The 25,521-nt window shown below is 40.5% G+C and overlaps 1 protein-coding gene across 1 annotated transcript in view; it reads left to right on the plus strand.

Moving 5' to 3' along the window:
* gas7b (growth arrest-specific 7b) overlaps positions 1-25,508 on the plus strand; it is a 37,681-nt gene extending 12,173 nt beyond the window's left edge. Inside the window, exons 3-14 of the mRNA XM_058061268.2 lie at positions 6,913-6,990; positions 7,737-7,813; positions 9,280-9,333; positions 13,294-13,383; positions 14,990-15,105; positions 15,307-15,381; positions 19,754-19,832; positions 21,635-21,763; positions 22,086-22,209; positions 24,431-24,510; positions 24,800-24,898; positions 24,994-25,508. Coding sequence (XP_057917251.2) covers positions 6,913-6,990; positions 7,737-7,813; positions 9,280-9,333; positions 13,294-13,383; positions 14,990-15,105; positions 15,307-15,381; positions 19,754-19,832; positions 21,635-21,763; positions 22,086-22,209; positions 24,431-24,510; positions 24,800-24,898; positions 24,994-25,107 — 1,115 coding nt within the window. The 3' untranslated portion in view covers positions 25,108-25,508. The remainder of the gene's footprint in view (positions 1-6,912; positions 6,991-7,736; positions 7,814-9,279; positions 9,334-13,293; positions 13,384-14,989; positions 15,106-15,306; positions 15,382-19,753; positions 19,833-21,634; positions 21,764-22,085; positions 22,210-24,430; positions 24,511-24,799; positions 24,899-24,993) is intronic.
* The last annotated feature ends 13 nt before the right edge of the window (positions 25,509-25,521 follow it).

Below are 25,521 nucleotides of genomic sequence, written 5' to 3' on the forward strand. Positions count from 1 at the left end.
ATCTTAATGCCCTCCTCTGTTCCGCCAACATTTCCTGCTTTTTACTATCCCTGAGTGAACTCACTGTGGAAGGTGACGGATGGTTCTAATAACTCGTGTTGGTGAGTTGTGAGCCTTTGCGGCTCTCATAAAAGATGTGCGTCTTGTTTGTGTACTGTATACTGTGTTTGAGGTATTCTCGAGATGGTTGTGTTGTTCAGTTGTTGCGATTGGCTGGATGACACTTGCACACACTTGGTCTCTGCAGTGGTGCGCGATTTTGAGTGCCAAGGGCTAAGGTGATTGCTAACAGGTGCCAGTGTGCAAAGAAAATTGGAAATATTCCAAATGCTACAGCTACTTACCATTGAGACATGTTGCCACGGTAAATTGGGGGACAATGCCGAGGTGCAAGGCATGCATGTTCTTACGTATCACACTGCTTCTGGTGTGTGACAGTTCCCTTGGAAACATCTTGTTTGGTATTGCGGGTAAACAGACAATAGCTTTTTAAATGGCTGCGCTCTCTACTTTGCTCCAGAGAACACGACTGCCTTTGGTTAGTTAGAATAAAGTAACTGTTACGCTCCGTAGTGTGTGGGAGGCTTTTGTGTGTTTTTTTTTCCTCCCCCCCTTTTCTCTGCAGAGTAGTGACACACCTGGAAGGTCCATCCCAGGTGTGCCTGATTGCCAATCAGGTGGAGCTGGCATACAGGAGGCAGACAGGAAGCAGTGCTCTCTCGCTTCTCTATTTCTGTCATGCTTCTCTCCTGGAAGTGTTGCTGTGTGGGTGACCAGGTGTCCATGCTGTGTGCCGTTTGCTGTGTGCCGTTTGCTGTGTGCCGTTTGCTGTGTGCCGTTTGCTGTGTGCCGTTTGCTGTGTGCCGTTTGCTGTGTGCCGTTTGCTGTGTGCCGTTTGCTGTGTGCCGTGTGCCGTTTGCCGTGTGCCGTTTGTTCGCTGTGCGCCGTTTGTTCGCTGTGCGCCGTTTGTTCGCTGTGCGCCGTTTGTTCGCTGTGCGCCGTTTGTTCGCTCTGTGCCGTTTGTTCGCTCTGTGCCGTTTGTTCGCTGTGCGCCGTTTGTTCGCTCTGTGCCGTTTGTTCGCTCTGTGCCGTTTGTTCGCTCTGTGCCGTTTGTTCGCTCTGTGCCGTTTGTTCGCTCTGTGCCGTTCGTTCGCTCTGTGCCGTTCGCTTTTGTTTCCGTCCCCAGTTTTGTGGGGATTGTTTTCTGTTGCTCCTGGAATTAAATACTTTATTTACATTGACCTTCTAGTGTGCTACCTTTCCCTTGCCCGGTATTTTCTTTCTACACTTTTGTTATGCCCCATTACTGCCCTAGACACCTTTTGTTACGTAACATTAACCCTGAAGATTTTATTCTGCTTCATTGAAATTCAGCCTTTCTATTCATGTTTTAAATCATGGACACCACAACGCACCACTGAGAAGCTCTTAAAGAGGAAATACAATAATAATAAACAGTTGATTTTACGGTACGTGGCCACCGTTGGGGACTAGCTGTCACACCAAGAGAGAAACCAGTTTCCCATCTAGTATGCCTTTGATCATCTTTCCAGTGGGGGGGTGACAGGAATGTTTTGCTTTACTCATAGTTGTGTCATTCTTTCAGCTAACTTCCCAGCTTCAGCAGCGATGTTTAGTATTTCTTGCTGGTGAACTTTATGATGACGACAGGTGTCTTCTTCTGTACATCAATGACGTTCACATCCAAAAAGCCCCCCTTGATGTAGCCACCCCTTTCATGCCCGCCAAAACACCCTGAATGACGGTTTGCAGCCAGGACGGTTGGTGGGCAAGCTAGTAGCAGCAGAGTTCCTCCTTTTGACAAACTATGCTGCATGATGGAGAAGGTTATGATGCCGCAATGCGCGCCCCCGCGCCTCTGCAAATGTCAAGGGGTGTTGCATCAACTTGCAAGTTGTGCCGAGTACCCTCAAATAAATTTGGTGTCAATAAGTGCACAGTAAAAAAAAAATGTTTACCTTGCCTATCATTGCATGACAGGCTTTTGTTATCTCTCAGCTGATTAATTAATTGCTGATTAATCGTTTTTTTTTTTAAATCTAAGCTTCACTTGATCAATGATACCGACTGGAAATGGCTTCTTTGGAGAACATGCAGTTAGCGTGCAGCCCAGCATATTGCAAGAAAAACTATAAAACACACAAAAAGACCCATCTTAATAATACAAAATGGTCCAATCTGATTGTGTTTAATGTTTATTAATTTCCAACCATTTACAGTGAAACAACATATGCTGATCTTGATGCCGGTCCTGACAACGATACCATTGGGGTTAGTTATAACCGTATCCATAAAGAGCTGGACACTGGTTCCTGTGGTGTAGCGTGCGTATAACAGCACTCCGATGGCCCAGAAAACCTCTAGGATTCCCTCTTCTTGGTTTTTACACGCATTCTTGGGGATGACATAACTTCAGGTGTGGCCTCCTTTTAAAATGAGCAACGCTTATCCGATTACATTTTACTGAAACAATCCGTATTTATAGCATGTCTGTTATCTACGCTGGCCCCTTTTCAGGACAGTGTGATATGCCGCATACCGTCCTGTGTGACTTTTTATGTCGTTGTGTGTGTGTGTGTGTTTCATTGCCATAGTAACGGAGCTCCATGCGTGGGCGAGGTCAGCTTGTCCTTGTGTCCTGGCTTGTGTTTCGTAGGTTTTTCCTTCCTGCCTTGCTGGGTGCCGGGTGCTGTAGTTTGTTTCAGCCATGTCAGTATCCCGTCATCCCATCTGGTCAGTGGAGTGCGTCAGCAAATACTTCTCGGATCCCCCGAATCCTTAAAACAAGTCTTAAATACAACTTTTGTTTTTCAAGACACTAAAAAAAAACATTAAATTCAGTTTGGAATGTCGAGATTTATCAATGGGGAAATATTACATTTAATACGGGACCAAGGTTTTTGGGACTTACGTAAGTAAAAATAAACATGTCATATCCTTCCCCTCCCAGAGGGTGACCAACAGGCCTGCCAACAGGAACAGGTTTTTACCCCACAACACGCCTGCACGCCTCACCGCTCCCCAGGCATGCACCTCGTCTGCCCCGAATAAAGATCTATGTTTGGTTATACTGGCAATTGTTTTTTTTTTTTTATTGTATCTATCAAAAGGACAGACGGACAGCCCAGACATAAATAGACGAAGACAAAAAGAGGGAAGAACAGTGGGCTGTATCATCATCATCATCATCACACCATCATTATTACTATGAGTATTCATTTTCTACCGCTTATCCTCACAAGAGTCGCGGGGGTGCTGGAGACTATCCCGGCTGTCTTCGGGCGAGAGGCGGGGACACCCTGGACTGGTGGCCAGCCAATCACAGGGCACATATAGACAAACAACCATTCACACTCACATTCATACCTACGGACAATTTGGGGTCGCTAATTAACCTAGCATGTTTTTGGAATGTGGGAGGAAACCGGAGTACCTGGAGAAAATCCACACATGCAACTCCACACAGAGATGGCCGAGGGTGGAATTTAACCCTGGTCTCCTAGCTGTGAGGTCTGCGTGCTAACCACTCGTCCACCGTGCTGCCCATTACTATTATTATTCATTCATTTATTCATTCATTTTCTACCGCTTTTTCCTCACGAGGGTCGCAGGGGGTGCTGGAGCCTATCCCAGCTGTCTTCGGGCGAGAGGCGGGGTACACCCTGGACTGATCGCCAGCCAATCACAGGGCACATATAGACAAACAACCATTCACACTCACATTCATACCTATGGACAATTTGGAGTCGCTAATTAACCTAACATGTTTTTGGAATGTGGGAGGAAACCGGAGTACCCGGAGAAAACCCACGCATGCACGGGGAGAACATGCAAACTCCACACAGAGATGCCCGAGGGTGGAATTGAACCCTGGTCTCCTAGCTGTGAGGTCTGCGTGCTAACCACTCGTCCACCGTGCTGCCCATTACTATTATTATGATCTTTATTATTATCTTTACATTTTAACATCAAGTACTAGTCAGTATTAGATTTAAATTGAGATTTTATACGATTTCTTCATGTAATTTATTGTATGTGGGTGTAGTACATTATATTTTTCATATGTTTACTGTAATAGTAGTTTCATCACAGCATATGAACAAAAATAACAAATAAACTGAAAACCCTGGTTATATTGTTTTCCCCAATGAGACGTCAATATATTTCTCGTGTTGCAAAATGGAGCGCTGAGAATCTTCTACTGGAACAGGAGGTGGCTAATGAATGAGGGACAAATGTCAGATGGTTATTAATAAAATATAGCCATGTCAAACCAAACTGGGACACTTCCATTTTCCTCTGGGAATCTGCATCCTGACATAAATTTGGTGGTGGATCTCATACCCACAGCTGAGTTGCTGCTCGATGCTTTACTTGATGTTGTCAGTGAAAAATGCAGATGCGTTTTTATTTTTTTGGCACGGCATGCTGTCAGTGATATGGAGAATCCACATAATTAAGACTTGTGCTAGGTCTCAAAAGAGCAGATGGAAGGAACTGAGTTGTGTGAGCCACCATTAAGCCTATTAAGGCAATTTAGAATGATTGACATGTTTTTGACTTCATTTGATTGCTGATGAGGCAGCTGATGAGATTAGCTCCTAGTGCTGCTGCATATGTATGCAGTTTATTGAAGCAATGAATGAAATCCCAATAACCACTTAATAACTGATAAATCACTCAACTGATAACTCATAAGTAAATGGTACAATGCATATAGCAGAGGTAGGCAACCGACGTATCGGGAGCCAGTTGTGGCTCTTTTGATGACGGCATCTGGCTCCCAGATATTTTGGTAGCTTTTTAAAGTAAAACATCAAGAAAATCACAGTGTTAAAAATTAACGTTCAAAGTATGAAACATTTCTGCCTTCACAGAAAGTCACCACAGAAGAAATGCTGCTCTTTAACACTGTTGAAAAGCCAGCATTTCAAGAAATGCTGCAAATGTTAGACAGTACAAATAACCTGTGAGAAAACACACACAATCACAAATGGCCTACCTTAATTCCACAACTTTACAGAGTGCAAGATGAAATATTAACGGAAATGTTGCATCATTATGATACATCATTATGTATTATTATATATCATAACATTAGTGGTTTATTTGGTCTCCAAAAATGTTGACAATATTGTTTAGTGTGAATTTGTGGGACAATACACATACCACACCTGCATTATTTTGTGATGCAGTTAAATAAACATACAAACCTAAAGTCACAGAAAGTCACCACAGAAGAAATGCTGCTCTTTAATACTGTTGAAAAGCCAGCATTTCAAGAAATGCTGCAAATGTTAGACAGTACAAATGACCTGTGAGAAAACACACAATCACAAATGGCCTACCCTAATTCCACAACTTTACAGAGTGCAAGATGAAATATTAAAGGAAATGTTGCATCATTATGATACATCATTATGTATTATTATATATCATAACATTAGTGGTTTATTTGGTCTCCAAAAATGTGTGAATTTGTGGGACAATAAACATACCACACATGCATTATTTTGTGATGCAGTTAAATAAACATACAAACCTAAAGTCACAGAAAGTCACCACAGAAGAAATGCTGCTCTTTAATACTGTTGAAAAGCCAGCATTTCAAGAAATGCTGCAAATGTTAGACAGTACAAATGACCTGTGAGAAAACACACACAATCACAAATGGCCCACCCTAATTCCACAACTTTACAGAGTGTAAGATGAAATATTAAAGGAAATGTTGCATCATTATGATACATCATTATGTATTATTATATATCATAACATTAGTGGTTTATTTGGTCTCTAAAAATGTGTGAATTTGTGGGACAATAAACATACCACACGTGCATTATTTTGTGATGCAGTTAAATAAACATACAAACCTAAAGTCACCACAGAAGAAATGCTGCTCTTTAATACTGTTGAAAAGCCAGCATTTCAAGAAATGCTGCAAATGTTAGACAGTACAAATGACCTGTGAGAAAACACACAATCACAAATGGCCTACCCTAATTCCACAACTTTACAGAGTGCAAGATGAAATATTAAAGGAAATGTTGCATCATTATGATACATCATTATGTATTACTATATATCATAACATTAGTGGTTTATTTGGTCTCCAAAAATGTTGACAATATTGTTTAGTGTGAATTTGTGGGACAATACACATACCACACCTGCATTATTTTGTGATGCAGTTAAATAAACATACAAACCTAAAGTCACAGAAAGTCACCACAGAAGAAATGCTGCTCTTTATTACTGTTGAAAAGCCAGCATTTCAAGAAATGCTGCAAAGGATGCAGTTAAATAAACATACAAACCTAAAATGCTACTGCAGTTACCTGAAAACAATGTACTCTAAGATGAATATGTACTTCATAGGGAACCATTCTTGCAGAACAACTTCTTTCATTTCAGCAGATTTTTAAAAATCAGCAAAAAAATCAATTTGATTTCAAAATGGTGTTTGACAGCTTCCTCTCAAAGAATACAAATAGTCACTATAAAATGATACTTTTGCTGCACTATAAGTAAAGTATAGCTATTATTCTGCTTTGAATGGCTGTTTTCCCACAGTATTGATTTGTTCATGATAAGCCCAGAGAGAAAATAGAAGCTTTTAAAGAGGCTTTTAGGCAACCGGTTCTCTGTGCTCCATGCGTATCATTGGAGCTGATCGGCTTGGCTCAGCTGTCTCCTGTTCAACAGCCCCATACAGAGCTGAGCCAAAAGGGGGCCACATGGGAAACGAGTGACCAGGAACTGTGCTAGAAGTGTTTTATGCTGGGTCTTAAACAGCCAAATATGAATATGTATGTTATATGTTAAAAAAGTGAGTTGTCTTATGTTATTGTTGTCATAATGTGATTGTTCTTCTTGTTTACTCTCCGTTAGAAACAACATGGGAGAGACCCTCCAGTGCACCCGGGACTCCAAAATCCTCCTTGCGACACAAGAGCAGCCTCCAAGCAGGTATAGAGCTCCTATGCATTTTATATCCTTGCAGCTTCCACATCTTTTTGTGACCCCGGGGGGATGAATTGTAGTAAAATTCCACAGTGGCACAAAGCACCCTCTCATGCACAACACACAAACACACACACACATAGAAACAGACGCTTCCTGGAACAAATTTTATCTTGTAGAACTAAGGGCTCCTCTGTCAGTCTTTTGCCCCCCCCCCCTCCTCCTCTGTTCCCCCGAAGGCTGATTAACACAGAGACCCTGAGAGGACTGTAACATGGTTCCCACTCCACTGTTGAAAGACGCGTCTGTATCAGCTTAGAAACCAGGATTTAGGGACTGGTAGTGAAAATTCAACCTGTTTAGGTCTCCAGGGGGTTGTTCAGTGTTTAAAATGATTTTGTGCCACCATTGAGTGGTCTGCCCAGTAAATATTTATACACATAATCACAGCATTTATTCATCTTATACATACAGCGGTTCACAGTCCACTTGGTTTGTTTATGTTTATCATTTATACCGTAGCGGTATGTATAAAATATATCACCCAACCCTAATTTAGATTTGTTCATAAATCGTATGATATTCATTTCAGAACCAAATAAATACCAACACAACTCATGAATAGAACTACACTTATAAATAAAGATGAAAATGTCCCCTAACAGGGTATAAATTTGGACTACGTTGCAAGGCAAGAATTTTGGAATTTAAAAAGAAGATTTAACTGACATAAACGTGTCTCGTCTCCACAGTGAATGGATTAAATGGTGGGAGTCCCTCGCATCCTTTGGAACATCCTCACAACAGGAAAAGCAGCGTAGAGCCACAGGTAAAACATGATATCAAGGTGGTGTGAGAACGTCTTTGGCCCCTTTCCTGATGACTTATATTTGCATGTTTGCCACACTTCAGTGTTTCAGAGCAAAACAACTAAATAGTGGAACTGGGCTGAACAAAACCGATGAACATAATATGAACTGGACTTGATGCAAGTTTGCTCCAAATGTCATTTTTGGAAGCCAAAAAAAGGATGTAAGAGCATCACCGCCAACTAGCATGTGTTATCCTTCACTCCTTTTTTTCTGGGGGGGGGACACAACCACCTGTTGACGTTGAGTGCTGTGTTATTTATAATTTTATTTTTATTATTTTATTATTATTTATTATTATTTTTATTATTTTATTGTTTCATTGTTATTTATTATTTTTATTTTATTTTTATTATTTCATTATTATTTATTATTTTTATTTTATTTGTATTTATTATTTATTTTATTTTATTATTTCATTATTTATTATTATTTTATTTTTTATATCTCACTATTGCTTACACATTTTAAACAGTGTTACAGTCGGCTATTATGATGAAATCATATTAGATGAAGATAATGATTGGTAATGTGTTTCCACATTAACCCCACCCTGCACCCCCCACCCCGCACTTCTTACCTTCCTCGCCTCACAGAGCTGCTGATGGCAATTAAAGCAGATGAATCCCTCCTACAATATCTGGTCCCGTGTTCCTAATTAACACGGCAGGGGCCATATAAGATCCGCCCACCACTTTGGTTCTTGTTGTCGCTTCATTTTACTCCCTTCCAGCACGGCACACCCATTGAAACAACAAAAACAGTTTTCTGGTTTGTGTTTTTTTTAATTGAATATTTGCACGATGAAAGCTAAGTCATGATTTTGGATCTTACTTGCTTCCACAAAGTTCAAGTCTTGTTTATAACCAGTGTGGCCAGATGGGAAATGATGCGTTATCGTAACAGAAGTAAAATGATTGTATTTGGGTGTTCCTGTTTGTATTCGCCATAGCAAACTGAATGACTCACCTTATTGTGCATTATGGATTGTTGAAGTTATTGATGCTACATCATATCGAGCATAGGTTTAAAACTTAAAGCCTGCGAACCAGATTCAGCCCTTCAGTCAGATTCATTTATTTAATGTGGCCCACCAAAGCCTGGAAATAATGCACGTACAAAAAATGTCATTTTAATATTAATTTCAGTTTTTCATTTTACTTTAGAAAACAAAAACTATATTAACACTCAAACACATAACATGAAAAAGCTTTTCTCTGCTCCACACTGTCCCAAAACACACACACACACACATATGCATGTCGAGTACACGGGAGCAGCGAGAGCACCAGACAGACGTGAACAGAGCTCACCGCTACTTGTGTTTGTGTGTGTCTGTGTGAGCGTGACAGCGTATGCATGCGTTGCAATCATGGCTGACATGGAAGATGGGGGGGTTGACCGACTGTCCTTCCTCTCTCTACAGTGCCCGGGATCCACATCTCCCACCAGGAAACAGAACAAGGAAACCACAGTGACGGTGAGTGGGAACTCCTTCTATGAACTCTCTTGGTCTCTCCAGGAGATGTGAAAGGTCAACTGGAATAGCAGGAGGAGACTATGTTTCATTTCATTTCACATTCTTTGAAAAGGAATTCAAGCAGTCCTGTTGGGAGCTTTTTTTTCCCTTCCGAACAAATACGTCTGTACTCCACGACGTCAGATGTAGAATCCAAAACATCTGCGTGAGCATCTTTAAAACGTAACCATTGGGCTGGTATAGAAAGTCATTATGTATGGTATATGGTATAGGGCTTATGGTATATGGTATAGGGTATATGGTATATGGTATAGGGCTTATGGTATATGGTATAGGGTTTATGGTATATGGTATAGGCTATATGGTATAGGCTATATGGTATAGGCTATATGATATAGGCTATATGGTAAAGGGTATATGGTATATGGTATAGGGATTATGGTATATGGTATAGGGTTTATGGTATAGGGTATATGGTATAGGACAGGGGTGGGCAAACTTTTTGACTTGCGGGCCGCATTGATATGACAAAATTTACGGGGGGGGGGGGCAGACTATATATTTTACACGTAACAGTCCACCTGGTATTATTGTATCTGTAAAATTGTCATGCAATCTATTATTATTTATTATTTTATATTTATATTTAAAAAATAATAAAATATTATAATAATCACAATAAAATTAAAATAATAATTATTATATTATTATTATGTAAAATATGCAAATATAACAATAATATTATATATAATTAATATAATAATTAGCATTAATATAATAATTATAATAATCATAATAGTTCTAATAATAATTACAATAATCTAATAATCTAATAATAATAATAATTATTATTATTATTATTATGTGCTTGTGTCCCTTTTTTCAGGAGCACTTTGTAAACAACAGACCATGTCAAAAAACGAAATTGATAAAACCATCAAAAGGTTGGCTCAGGCCATGATGCCAGGTTGTATGTTGAGTTTAAATGAAATACTTTGGAAAGATTGGGCGGGCCGTATTCAAACACTTGGCGGTCCGGATGTAGCCCGCGGGCCGTAGTTTGCCCACCCCTGGTATAGGATCTAGGGTATAGAGTTTATGGTATATAGTATCGGGTATATGGTATAGGGTATAGGATTTATGGTATAGGGTTTATGGTGTAGGGTATAGGATATAAGGTATAGGGTTTATGGTATATGGTATTGGATATGGGGTATATGGTATATGGTTTATGGTATAGGCTTGGGTATAGGGTATAGGATATAGGGTATGAAGTTTATGGTATAGGGTATAGGGTATACGGTATACGGTATAGGATATAGGGTATAGGGTATATGTTATAGGATATGGGGTATAGAGTTTATGGTATAGGGTATAGGGTTTATGGTATATGGTATAGGGTATAGGATATAGGGTATAGGGTATAGGGTATAGGGTATAGGGTATAGGGTATAGGGTATAGGGTATAGGGTTTATGGTATAGGGTATATGGTATATGGTACCTTAACTTCATGTATTTTCCAGTTAACAAGCATCCATAGTGGCATCATTCAATGCAGAGGATTTTTCCACTGTGGTGAGGTTGTACAGTTCTCCTTCCTGTGCTTCCTTTCTTATCTAGATGATCATTTAAATGCACGTCTGTGCTCCCATAGCAACCAGGGCGATGGTATTGATAGCACTTGGTTATAATCGGAGCCATGAAAGAAGCCGGGATGAGGGAATCGGGCCAAGTTGACCCTGATATGGTTGTTATTTCACATATCAAGTTTCAAACCTAAGGATATGAAAGAGATGACCGACACGGCTTCATAGAATATGACATCAGTGTCCCGTTATTAACTGCCTCCTGCTTAAAACAAGATCATGCCTTGGAAAACAAGGAGCGGAGCCTGGACTGAAGCTACAAATCTGAGGCAGAGCATCCTTTGATGTAACAGACATGGCAGTAAATCAGCAGGCCTTTGGCGGAAAGTCAACATATGCATCAGACAAACTCCATGTGGTCAGCCCGCTGACTGAGGGCGGACTCACACTCGGCCGTTTGTACCGTGCTGGGCTTGGTTCACGCTCCCTCTCCTGGCACCCCCGGCAGTCGTGCTGCAGCCCGTCTTGGTCTTCCTTTGTATTAATTAATGATTCATTATATTAGTAATGATCTATTTGGGTGTATATTTACATATATATACCGTGACACCTGGGAATCGACAGCATCAAACCCTGATGGGAGCGTCCCTGATATTAAATACACAATGTATATAAGAGAACTATACTGCTGCTTTAGTTACCTCATTTAGTTACATGAGGTGGATATGAGTGCTCTGATGCAGACGTGTGATGAGTTCGTGTATCTCTAGTCGAATCTGACTTGATGGGAATCGGATACTCTGACTACAAGGCCCTGACTCTTAAGTGTTATGACACAACCGTGACTGTCAATCATTCTTGTCTCCTTCCGTGCTATAGATCACATACTGTGTTTTCTTTTGCAGGAGCCTTGTCTACCTGTGTTCCGTGTTCTAATTGTTCAAAGTAGAGGTTGAAGTGTTGTGGTAGAAGGTTGAGTGATGAATCCTAAGAGGCTGAGAGCCACAAAAGGCCTTTTACGTTCTCCAAGGACAGAGTGGAGAGAGAATGGAATGTTCACTACCGACCAAAGTACATTGTCAGAGCAACAAAGTGGCGTTTAGTTGGAAGTATTGTGGTTGGCACAGTATGTATTTAGGCCAGGTGGGTCAAACTACTTGTTTAATTCATTTAATGGTCCTTACACATTGAAAAAGACCATGAATGAAATGAATCTGCATCGCGCGCCCATCAAGAAGCAGTGGCTTTTTGTTGATACGACACCCGGAAGTGCTGACACTGCAACTAGATAAAGTACATCTCCCGGTGTATCATGGTTTTTCGTGCTGCCCTGAGTTTATCCGCGGAAACAGTTGGGCCCTTTTCTGTAAGTCTCGCTCCGTCCTATCCTGCACTGTAGCTACTTTTAGTTGCTAAAACGACGCCATAGCTCGTCTCCGTCCATCACTTTCATTCTCTGTTTATCACATCCAGAATGGACTACTGCAACAGTATTCCTTAAGGTACAACATCCAAAACCCTCAACAAACTACAATATATTCAGAACTCAGCTGCCCGCCTCCTCACCTCCACCCGCTCCCGTGAACGCATCACCCCTGTCCTTAAAAACCTCCACTGGCTTCCTGTTCCCCAACGTATCCATTTCAAAGTCCTTCTCATCACCTACAAAGCTCTCCTATAATCTGACCCCTCCGTACCTCACAGACCTCCTTCATCCCCTTCGCTCCTCAGACTCCAACCTCCTGGCACTCCCCTGTAAGACCAAGCTCCCAACCTGGGGAGACAGAACCTACTCCATCGCTGCCCCCACCCTCTGGAACTGTTTGCAACATTCACTCCGTGCTTGCCCTGACCTTCCCAGTTCCAAAAAACAACTAAAAACCTACCTGTTTAAATTTGTTTTTAATGTCTAACTTTTGATACCTGACTGCTGTGCCCCCGCCCCCCTTTTAGCCTTGTTTTAGCTTTGAATTAATGTATTGTTATTGTGTTTTAATGCATCGTTTTACTCAACTCTATTTTTATTTCTTTTTTTTTTTATCCACTGTAAAGCATCTTTGAGTACTCTGAAAAGCGCTATACAAATAAATTGTATTATTATTATTATTATCATTATATTCTTACCTTTTGGCACAAATCACATGATTTATGGAATTCTTTCATTTTCACTGCCAGTCCCTCGGTTTCCCCTGGTCTATTTTGGGAACGCCATACCAAGCAGGAAGGAATGTGAATAAAAGAAAAGCTTTCTTTTGTAATTAGCATTTTAGCAACTGTCTCAACTTTTTTCCAAGTTGCATTTGTATAAAATGCACATTCATCTTGCCCTCTTTGTAACACTCGCTTTCTCTCTCCTTCTCGCTCTCTCTGCAGATTAATTGTGTGACTTTTCCTCTGCCGGCCTCCATGCCAGAACAGCAGCTGCTTAAACCAAACGAATGGAGTTACTGTGACTACTTTTGGGTGAGTGTACCCTCCTGTCTGAGAGCATCGTTTGTGGACCATGATGGTTGCTGAATTACTGAAGCAGTATAACTGAAGTTTGTGAGGCAAATAAATGTTCAATGCAGAACGCGATAGTCCAATGCTGGTGCCAGGAACTGCAGAAGAATTTTATAGAATAAGAATAAGTGATAGAATTGACTTTAATATCCTCCAATCTTCCAAAAATAGGTACAAAATATTCAATTATAATGGACACAAGTGGTGGAGGACAAGGAAGGAACAATATGGCGACTTCCTGCCGCAGCCACTGTGCTTTTGAGCATCACTTATTGGGGAGTGGCTGCCGGTGTGTCTCATTGCTAGGATCTGCAGAGGAAAAACAAAAACAAATCAGTTGCTTGAATATGTTGTATATTATTTGTAATTATTTGATTTTTGAAAATGAATGAACTACTCTCGCAGTTGAGCGCTTTTCCGGCAGTCAGGTAAACGAACAGGACAGCAGAGGATGACCACAGCGATTATAGCGAAGATTGCAGCAATGTGTCAGAGGAGGAAGAAAACATTTTAAGATGAACTTGAGAACCTGCAGAACTTGGACTTAAGCCTTAAGGACGGACTAGGTTGTTAACTGAAGCTCATTTTCCCAGCTTTCTGATGTAATATGATGCTATCTTAAGGAGCAAAAAAAACATCATGTTAGCAATTCATTTGTTGAGTATTCCACTTTTACGCAGCTTTTAGTTAGGCCTAAAGTTCGCCCTAAAGTTAGACCTAAAGAAACAGATCATTGCTGGTCACCACACTGCATCACTAAATAATACCGTATCCTTGCCTTATATTGTTTCACCTCGACTTCATAGTCCTGACCATGATGCATGCTGAGAACCAGCAGTGGATATATATTCAACAGCCTTAGCAGGATAATAGATGGCATCAATCTAGCAGGACAGTAAAGTTCCAGGTGGCCCCTGCCTCTCCGTGTGTGGAAGTCGCCATTCCCTGCCGCGTAATCTCTTCCATGTGTGATGTGTTGTGCAAACACTCTGCAGCCATGAACATGGAGCGGACAACACACCGTGGCCTACATGCTAAGAGTATCTTAAACTTCTATTTTTATCAACTTCATGTTCTGTGCAATTTGATATTGATTTGCTGCATTCATAATTTAAAACAAATGTCAAGTTAAAGAAACTCGATTCGATGATTTTGATCCATCTGGATGCTGGACTTGTAATAATGATAAGGGATGTAATACAATGCTAAGTACATTGTAGTGTATCACATCGCCCTTTAGTTTAGCATGTCAGTCAACTAAACTATGTTATGGATACTTCTTCACCAAGTACTACCTCACATTATGCCTTTGGGTGAGAGACGGGGTCCACCCTGGACTAGTCGCCAGCCAATCGGCGGGCAGGATCAAATACAATACAACAAATCATTATTTCCATAACTGTAACCAAAGAAGCCTTGAACCGTCTGTGAGGCCTGGAAGTGGGTTTGTTGGGACACTGCCCCCTATTTGCACACACTACCACAGCCCGAGGTGTGACATTCTCATGATTGCCGCTAAGTGTTTGATGAACACTTTTCTTGTGTGTTTGCTGTGTTGATCCTTTAGACCGATAAGAAGGACCCCCAGTGCAATGGCTACATCACCGGCTTCGAAGTCTTACTACAGAAGCAATTCAAAGGGAAACAGATGCAGAAAGAAATGGCCGACTTTATCCGAGAGAGGTATCGCCTTTTTCATCCACCACATTTTACCCATTTGGGGGGGGGTTTACTGTTGTATTCTGAGGTTACCATGACAACTGTACAGCGGTTTCCCCTTTCTGTGGTGCTTCACTGTGTTGCACAATATAGGAAATGCACACAGTCATGGGTAGTGTTGTGCAAAAGCTGTGAAATAATGAAACGCTTTACTTCCCTTCTCAGGATAAAAATAGAGGAGGAATACGCCAAGAATCTTTCCAAGCTTTCCCAGATCCCTCTAGCGAGCCAGGAAGAAGGGTGAGTGACCTCCTCTATTGGCCCACAGCACATTTGATAAATACAATTTAACAAGGAAAAAAAATACAATTAGTTGTCGTCATTTTACAATAAAGTCAACCATTTAACCATTCACACTCACATTCATACCTATGGACAATTTGGAGTCGCCAATTAACCTAGCATGTTTTTGGAATGTGGGAGGAAACCGGAGTACCCGGAGAAAACCCACGCATGCACGGGGAGAACATGCAAACTCCACACAGAGATGGATGAGGGTGGAATTGAACAGACAAAATACAAATAAAACTAAAACCTCTGTAATGAGAGCTTCACCAGTCTTGTTAATCAATTCAAAAATTGGGTTTTGGCATCGTCTCCACATAGCCAGCTGCCGTTTGACACCCATGCACAAGGATCTCCTTGTCATGCCGGTAAGGTTGGAAGCCATCAGGACTGTCACAAACTCCACACAGAGATGGCCGAAAGTGGAATTGAACCCTGGTCTCCTAGCTGTGAGGTCTGCGTGCTAACCACTAGACCGCCGTGCAGCCCGATTTTACAATAATAAAGTCAAAATGAATATAATGAGAATAAATCATAAGTTTACAATGTTTTTCTACAAAGTTTTTAAGAATATTTATATTTCCTAAGCATACTTGTGTTGCTTTACAAAACATCGAAGTGGCCCTCGCTCGAATAGTCGTGGACACCCATGGTTCACATGGAGACATTGAACTCGGACAGCGGCCATTGCTACAAAACAACGCAAAGGCAGAAGTGGGTCTTAGATGTTGGACGTTATGCTCCTGTTTTGGTTTCCTGCTCCTGCCTTTCACACGGCTCTTTCTCATGCCACTCAAACCGCCTCAGAAGCCAGAAAATTCAATTCCAGGTCAAACGCGTCTTGGGGCTTTTCACGGTAGTAACCACTTGTGTTGCAAAGGCTTGCCATGAAGGAGTGCGAGTCCGGGTCAGGAAGACCTGTCAGTAACCCAAACCATGATTGAATTCCTCTTCTGAAGAATCACTTAACTATGAATTGAGATCTATGAATTGAGTCGATGGGGCAAGATGTCAAATCTGCGCTTTATTGGTGTGGAGGGAAATCTATTGGCCAAGAAAATGTCTTCCAAAGAAGTTTCCTTCCTGCGGTCCTGACAGCAGTGGGATATCACGCTGAGGGCTGCGTTGTTTTTAGTTCTCAGAGGGGACAAAATAACATGGAAGCAGCGGGACCAGGAATCTCAGGGTCATTTTAGGGCAGACAGACTGAGCTGGGATGTTAATTGTGGCTGCCAACATGGCCAACTGGTAATAAACTCATCATTATCAAGATAATGTCGACTGTCAAAATAAATGAAGCAATGTTTCCCGCAGTCAAAGTACAAGAGGACATACTGTACCTCTGCTATTGCATCATAAGCAATTCAATGAAGAATATCAGATATTACAGTACACCACAAACCCCCTCGCATATCAGCTCCTTTGGACACTCTAGTCAACTCGATGCCAAGAGAGTTGGGAGGTGCTGGGATTGACACCCTGGGCCCAATTTGGACTTTTTTAATCAAATCAACTTTATTTGTATAGCACTTTTACAATTAAAAGGAAAAACAAATACTAAGAAAGCCCCTCCCTCCCACCCTCCATACTAGACACACACCCACACCCACCCCCACACACAATCACACACAGTAGAGAGACATGGCATGGCACTGAGTATCAAGGAAACGCCACCTTAAAGGCCGTCCACACTGGGAGGAGCCGCAGGTCGTGCCATCGGGGGACCAGCACCCAGGCCCCCCCGACTCTGACAGATGGACGGATGCCCACATTAAAGGGACGAACCTCCATCCGGCCGGGTCGAAGGGACCCAAGGATGGCACCCCCTCAGCAGACCCGACACAGCCCCCAGTGTGGAGGACCCCCTCTGAGGAAATAACGGAGTTAAAAGCTAAAAACTAAAAGCATAAAATAGAGAAACGAGAAAAGTTTAAAAATATTAGTTAAAAGTAGAGTTATACAACGTGTACACTGAACGCTTTGACGTTGTACCAAAGTGCCATTTATTCAGTGTTGAATGAAGTATGGCATCAGCCTGGTTAGGGTTTGGTTGGAGGATCCAGGACACCAGTCGGAGGCTGATTTGGTACATCCTTTACTTCTTACTTCTTACTTTTTTGTAAATTTGGGTCTATGTCATGTGTCCTCTTCTGGGCTTCTAAGCCGACATGGAATATGCTTCATTTTCAACGACATGAAATCAGACATACGAGAGCGTTTCCTTGGCAGCCACAGCTCATAAAATGTGATAGTCAATGCGGGAAATTATAGACTCTCATTCTTCAGGAAGAAAAGTGCAAATGGGGTTTGATTTCCAAAAACCTTTCATGGGAGTATATTGAAGGTATTCAGTACCCCCCACGTTTCAGTGGAACTAGTTAGAAATATCATATTGGCTATGGTAACCTCATATTCATCATGCAGGGCTGCAAGACAGGATGTGCATGTAATGAAGGACTGCATGGTCCATGCAGGATGTATGGCCGTGCATTAAGGACTGTCCTGTGTGGGGGTCTGAATAATGAATAACGCAGGCTAGAAATTCATCTGGATTTGCATCAAATCATATATTACTGCAAGAGGTTTTGTGTTCTTTTTTTTCCCACAGACGTTGCAAAGAGCACATCAAGAGATGCACCCTCATCCACGTGTTGTTTGCATGCATAGACTTCCAATATTTGCAGTGGGATGAAATGGTCCCATATAGAATTGAATTATACCAGCCGGGTCAGTCAGCCCACACTCCAAAAAGTGCAGTACAATCCTTCCATTATGCCCCCCCCCCCTAAGGCCCACTCTGTTGTCAGGCAAGACAATTGCTGTTTTGTTGCTTAGGATCTGCTACCCGAGTGGCTCCAGCCCAGCACCAGCCCTCTGTTTTTTCCTGAATTTACCATTTGTTCACTCGAGATGTGACCACACGGCATGTGAGCACTTTACTGCCCCAATCATGCACTGTATATTCATGCATTTATGAATGGCATAAAGATGATTAATGGACACAGGGTTAATAGCAGAGTAGATGAAGAACGTAGTTCCAGATAGTCGCTGGGGTTTGTGGTTGCCCAACCTAATTCATTCATTCATTTTCTACTGCTTTTTCCTCACAAGGGTCGCGGGGGTGCTGGAGCCTATCCCAGCTGTCTTCAGGCGAGAGGCGGGGTACACCCTGGACTGGTCGGCAGCCAATCACAGGGCACATATAGACAAACAACCATTCACACTCACATTCATACCTATGGACAATTTGGAGTCGCTAATTAACCTAGCATGTTTTTGGAATGTGGGAGGAAACCGGAGTACCCGGAGAAAACCCACGCATGCACGGGGAGAACATGCAAATTCCACACAGAGATAACCGAGGGTGGAATTGAACCCTGGTCTCTGAGCTGTGAGGTCTGCACGCTAACCACTAGACCGCCGTGCCGCCCGCTTCTTAAAACATTCATTCATTCATTCATTTTCTACCGCTTTTCCTGGAGCCTATCCCAGCTGTCTTCGGGCGAGAGGCGGGGTACACCCTGGATTGGTGGCCAGCCAATCACAGGGCACATATAGACAAACAACCATTCACACTCACATTCATACCTATGGACAATTTGGAGTCGCTAATTAACCTAGCATGTTTTTGGAATGTGGGAGGAAACCCGGAGTATGCACGGGGAGAACATGCAAACTCCACACAGAGGGTGGAATTGAACCGTGGTCTCTTAGCTGTGAGGTCTGCACGCTAACCACTCGTCCACCGTGCCGCCTGCTTCTTAAAACAATAAAATATTAAATAAAAGAGTCATGAATTTGCAACAAAAGTCACCTGGAGATGTGTGACCATTTAAAGTTGTATTATTTCTATAAATCTTATTAGTTGCAATATAAGTAATGAATTAAATTAGCATTTCCAGATGCTACTGTACTGCATTGATATTGGCAATGAATGAATGACAGCTACATCATGTGACATTGTGGAAAGTAATCGGAGTGAATTAAGAGCTCAACTTTGAAGCAAGCTGCTTTCCCTGGAGTCTCTGTGGTTCTAACTAAGAATCACCCACTTTCTTTCGGTCCTGACACGTTTCCAGTCCCGCTGAAGGATGCTACACTTCTTCCATAACATGCATTAGTTGACTTAACACTGAAGTTTGAGACAATACAAGCCCTCTTGGGTGAAACGGCCCCTGCTCATTTTAGCAGAGCCGTCTGTCTTGAACGCATCACATGTCCAATCCATCCTAATTATATGCTGAACTGCATTTGGACCTCCAGTTCTCCGGAGTTCCCAGTTAGTGGTGTTGACTCAAATGTCTGTGTGGTCTTTTTCTCCTCGTAGGACTCTTGGGGATGCTTGGGCCCAGTTGAAGAAGAGTCTTGCTGATGAAGCGGAAGTTCACTTGAAGTTCTCCTCCAAAGTAAGTCTCACTGTTCTCAAACAGCCATACATCGATGTGTTGTGACGATGAAACAATGAAAGACGTGATGCACTGTAGAATATACGCTATTTAAAATGGCGGCTTTAGCTCTGAAGTTGGTTTCTGAGGGCCCTGGTAGTGTTTAGTAATAAATCCATAATGTGTTGATAAGCAAGGGGCAAGAAGTAGTGCTTAATCGATTTGTGGCGGTCCAAATGTATTTGTGTCAGCATGCCAAAACAATCCCAGGCTAAGCTACTGCTACAGGAAGTGGATATTGTTACGTTTGCGTTACGGAAGCGGAGGCAGGTTTTAAATTAAATAAATTTTATTTATTTAAATTAAATTAAATTAAATTAAATTAAATTAAATTAAATTAAATTAAATTAAATTAAATTAAATTAAATTAAATTAAATTAAATTAAATTAAATTAAATTAAATTAAATTAAATTAAATTATTTTCTACCGCTTTTTCCTCACGAGGGTCGCGGGGGTGCTGGAGCCTATCCCAGCTGTCTTTCGGTGAGAGGCGGGGTACACCCTGGACTGGTCGCCAGCCAATCACAGGGCACATATAGACAAACAACCATTCACACTCACATTCATACCTATGGACAATTTGGAGTCACCAATTAACCCAGCATGTGTTTTTTGGAATGCGGGAGGAAACCGGAGTACCCGGAGAAAACCCACGCATGCACGGGGAGAACACAATTGATGTAATATATCCTTTAATATACAGAAGCTTGATGTAAACGGGGTTTTTGGATATGAAACGACTGGGAAACGAGGAAGGTTGCAGTTCTGCAAAGCGTTATTTTTAACAGCTGGTTCAGTATTTAAAAGGTCCAGGTTCCTAATTCTGGTTGGAAGTCCACGGTTCGCTTTAAGCTCATTTGCATCTCAATTTTTAACTTCAGTCTCATTGCTCTCCTGCAGCATGAGATGTTTATGGTGCAAAGGAATGAAGAATGTTGAAGTGATGTAGTCAGATTTCACAAATCCCTTTAGCAAGTCAAAGTGTAATTATATTAAAAGCCTGTATAAACAGCCAGTAGTACATTTCAACATTTATACTGCATAGGTAAATGATTGTTATCGTTATTGGACAATTTCACTCATGGATGATATATAAATATAAAACCCTGATGGGAATATCCCTAATTATAATACATAAAGTGTTACATGGATAAATATTCACCATTCAGCATTCACGATCCTGCCTTTTTGTGTACTTTTTACTTGAGAAAATCTTAAAATTAGTCAGCTCGTTGGTAGAATAGCCATCTCATGAACCCCCCTTCGGCGATAATGTGTATAAAAAAAATATATATATATATATATATACTGTATATATATTTTTTTTTTAACTAGTAAAAAAATAGCAAAAATTGCACAATCAGCAGAAATTTGCTGGAGAATAACGTCCGGGTGTTTGAATATCATTTCATAATTTTCATCTAGGGCTGCACGGTAGATGAGTGGTTAGCGGGCACACCTCACAGCTAGGAGACCAGGGTTCAATTCCACATTTCCAAATTGTCCATAGGTATGAATGTGAGTGTGAATGGTTGTTTGTCTATATGTGCCCTGTGATTGGCTGGCCACCAGTCCAGGGTGTACCCCACCTCTCGCCCAAAGACAGTTGGGATAGGCTCCAGCACCCCCCACGACCCTCGTGAGGAAAAAGCGGTAGAAAATGAATGAATGAATATCTATAATATATATATATATAATATATTGGATGAATTTATGAATGTAAAATGTAGATGTAAATGTAAATGTAAATGTTTTTTTTCAGCTCCAGAGTGAAGTGGAAAAGCCTTTGCTGAGCTTCAGGGAGAACTTTAAGAAGGAGATGAAAAGACTTGACCATCATGTCGCAGACTTACGCAAGCAGCTGGTTGGTCGCTACGCATTGGTGGAAAAGGTACGCTCACCTTTTACATGGCCGTCGTCTCCTAGCAACAGAATGGCAGCTTTTACTTTTGTGCATTGTGGTTATCATCCTAGCCATGTTTCATGGCTTTTACAAGTTGTCCTCATCTTGCATCATTTGTCGTTTTACCGCTGTAGAGTAGACGAGATTTGTAGCATCTAACTCTCTCACTCGTGCAGACAAACAGAAAGAGGAATTGATGTAAAGTGGATCAAAGCAGACCAGAAAACTTCAAAATGTCATTTCTTCTTGCTTTGCATATGCGACACGTTTAAACACATGTTGGAATAAATACATATGCTATCATTTTCAGGCCCGGAAAGCTCTGGCTGACAGGCAGAAGGAGTTGGAGCTGAAAACTCAGCAGCTGGAAATCAAACTCAGTAACAAGATAGAGGAAGACATCAAGAAAGCTCGAAGGAAATCCACACAAGCAGGTCAGAGTCAAGACTACCATAGTCCAATGTCACTATGGTAATGGTTTTATTTCATTTGAACATGCATCAGATTACAATGGAGTGCATCCCATAATCAGTTCACAGTTCCACATGTCCAAAAGGAGTAGGAAGAAGCAAAGCTTATTAAATCCTACCCCTCCATTTGGTACTTTTACAATCAGTAACTGTTAAATTTGTTCACTTCCTGCTTTCCTACTATAGTTTAGGGTTTATTAAATTAAATTAAATTAAATTGAATTAAATTAAATTGAATTAAATTAAATTAAATTAAATTAAATTAAATTAAATTAAATTAAATTAAATTAAATTAAATTAAATTAAATTAAATTAAATTAAATTAAATTACATTTAAACATTACATTTAAACATTACATTTAAACATTACATTTAAGCATTGCATTTAAGCATTGCATTTAAGCATTGCATTTATGCTTTAAGCATTAAATTAAATTAAATTAAATTAAATTAAATTAAATTAAATTAAATTAAATTAAATTAAATTAAATTAAATTAAATTAAATTAAATTAAATTAAATTAAATTAAATTAAATTATTATTTTATTTAATTCATCATTTTTATGGAGTCGTGACACATGGCGGAGAGAGCTGACATCTGCTTTTTGTTTCAGGGACAAACTATTCAAAGCACCTTAAAAAACTGGACTGTCATGGCAAAGTGGTCTTTTTAGCAGGCCGACAATGAATGGAATTGGAATTGGAATTGGAATTGAATTTAAATGAATTGAATCGAATTGAAATTAAATGATATTAAATGAAATTAAATGAAATGAAAATAAATTAAAAGGTACACTCAGCTTTACGTGGCAGTCATTAAATTAAATTAAATTAAATTAAATTAAATTAAATTAAATTAAATTAAATTAAATTAAATTAAATTAAATTAAATTAAATTAAATTAAATTAAATTAAATTAAATTAAATTATTTATTATTTAATTTAATTTAATTTTTTAAGGTGCTTTGAATAGTTTGTCCCTGAAACAAAAAGCAGATGTCAGCTCTCTCCGCCATGTGTCACGACTCCATCACATGCTGTCACACACAAGTGTCAAGCCTCCTCTCTGTGTGCGCGGACAAACGGGGTGAGTGTTGTTTTCTTTGCGCCCACAAAACTCGCTCACCCCTCCTGTGTGGCGCTTATGCAACCGAGGCGAAAAAACAGCAGCAGTTGTTGATGGTGCTTATGGCGTCTGTTGGCCTGACATCCATGGAAGCAGAGAGCACCATGATGCCAAAACAAGTCTCTGTATGGTCCATAACAAAGACTCTCATTACATTACACACGTCATTTACTTACTCACTGTTGCCCAACATCTTTTAAGTGTTTCGCCCATTGAAGCATTTTGTTCCTACTTCCTTTTTTTTTTTAGAAGCGGTTTCTCTTGGTCACAATAACTCATCCAAAAGTCACATTTGTTTGCTAATCTTGTAGTTAAATAGCAACAGAACCTTCCTGTTTTGGTCAAGGACAAACTTTTTTCCACCAAGCCCCCCCCCGCCCCCCCGTACTGAAAAATCAATAATTGTTATATGATACCTGATTTTACTTTCATCAACCTATCAGTGTTAGTAAATTCATATCACTTTGTGAAACGTGGAAAAACTACAAGGCTTGTATTCTGTCTCCATCTAGTGGACAATGCATCACATTGCTGCGGTTTAATACACAGAATATTCACAGAGAATGTTTATAGTGGAACGTATGACATTCAAATACAAGTTTTAATGCACAAGATTAGACACATGCAATTCAGAAAATGATATGTAAATGTCACAAAAAAGTGGGCTAATCAATTGACAATAAAAGCACAAATATTGCGGATTTCGGAAAATAACAGATGGAATGATACAGCACTCTACGAGAAGCAATGAAGTCTCTAAAATCAAATAATAATTAAAAAAAAAATCAAAAAATTGTTAACTATAATGATGAAAATGGTAATATTAATGATGGTAATAATGATAAAGATTATTGCAAGATGAACAATAATGATAATAATAACAATAATAATATTACTATGATAATAATAACAGCTGAATACAGATGTAAATATTGAAGAGTTGTATTTTGATTGGTGTGGGAGATGCACTGTGGTGTTTCGTGTATTTGCCCAAATAAAAAAAAAAAAGTTTATTATATGAATATAAAAAAAAATTGACGTTTTTTGTTGTTGAAACAGGAGATGATCTAATGCGCTGTGTGGATCTGTACAACCAGTCCCAGTCCAAATGGTTTGAGGAGATGGTTACCACCAGTTTGGTGAGTTACCGGATGTCTTATTATACTTTGTGGACAGAAAATATGTTCCCTTAATGTCAATTGAAATATTTGCATCAGTTCTCAGTATATCATATATTATACGTAGTTATACACCACTGTCACCATAATAAGCATTTGTAAAATGCAGCTTTATCTTGGGATTTTTAAAGACCTATTGTCCCCATTGAGTGTATAAAAATGTAACATTCTCATGCGTTATTGATCCAAAATGAAAAGGGGCTGGTAAAAGTCTTTATGAATAAGTCTGAGTGATTGTGTACTCTTGCAGGAGTTAGAGCGACTGGAAGTGGAGCGGGTGGAAATGATCCGGCAGCACCTGTGTCAGTACACCACCTTACGGCACGAGACAGACATGTTCAATCAAAGCGTAAGTACATTCAAGTACCTTACGTCTTGCTCCATGTGAGCTGGAATACGACTCCAGCTCACCCGTGAAATGAATAACTGCTTGTGTTTGATCAGACGATGGAGCCGGTGGACCAGCGACTGCATTGCGTGGACCCGACCAAGGACAGAGCGCTGTGGGTGCAAGCGAATAAGACTGGGGACATCCGGCCTGTGGACATAGAGATATGAACTATACAGGACCGACATTCAGACCTTGCACACCGACTTGAAGACAGCAGACATGGATCTGTGTGTGATGGATGAGTCCAGCAGCAGCAGCGATCCACTCATGACCGAAGTGTTGTGTGATCGTTCGACAATGTGAACATCACCCGTCCACATGGATGAAGGACATTTGACTCGTCTATGTGGAGCCGCCCAATGTCATGCTGCAGTGTACATCTGCTTTTGCTCTCTGTGGACGTTCTCTGCTCACGGGACTTCAGACACAAAACCATTTTAACAAATGCTGCTCAGCAAAATGCATCATTATGAAAAAGTGTTGTACTACTGTGTACTGGCATATTTCACTGTACACGTACACGTGTGGCAATGACTGCAGCAACTAACCATAAAAGTGTTGAAAGCAAGTTTTGATCTTGA

The sequence above is a fragment of the Doryrhamphus excisus genome, linkage group LG2, assembly GCF_037039965.1.
Source record: "Doryrhamphus excisus strain RoL-2023G ecotype Guam linkage group LG2, RoL_Dexc_Guam_v1.1, whole genome shotgun sequence".
In the NCBI taxonomy this organism is placed as follows: domain Eukaryota; kingdom Metazoa; phylum Chordata; class Actinopteri; order Syngnathiformes; family Syngnathidae; genus Doryrhamphus; species Doryrhamphus excisus.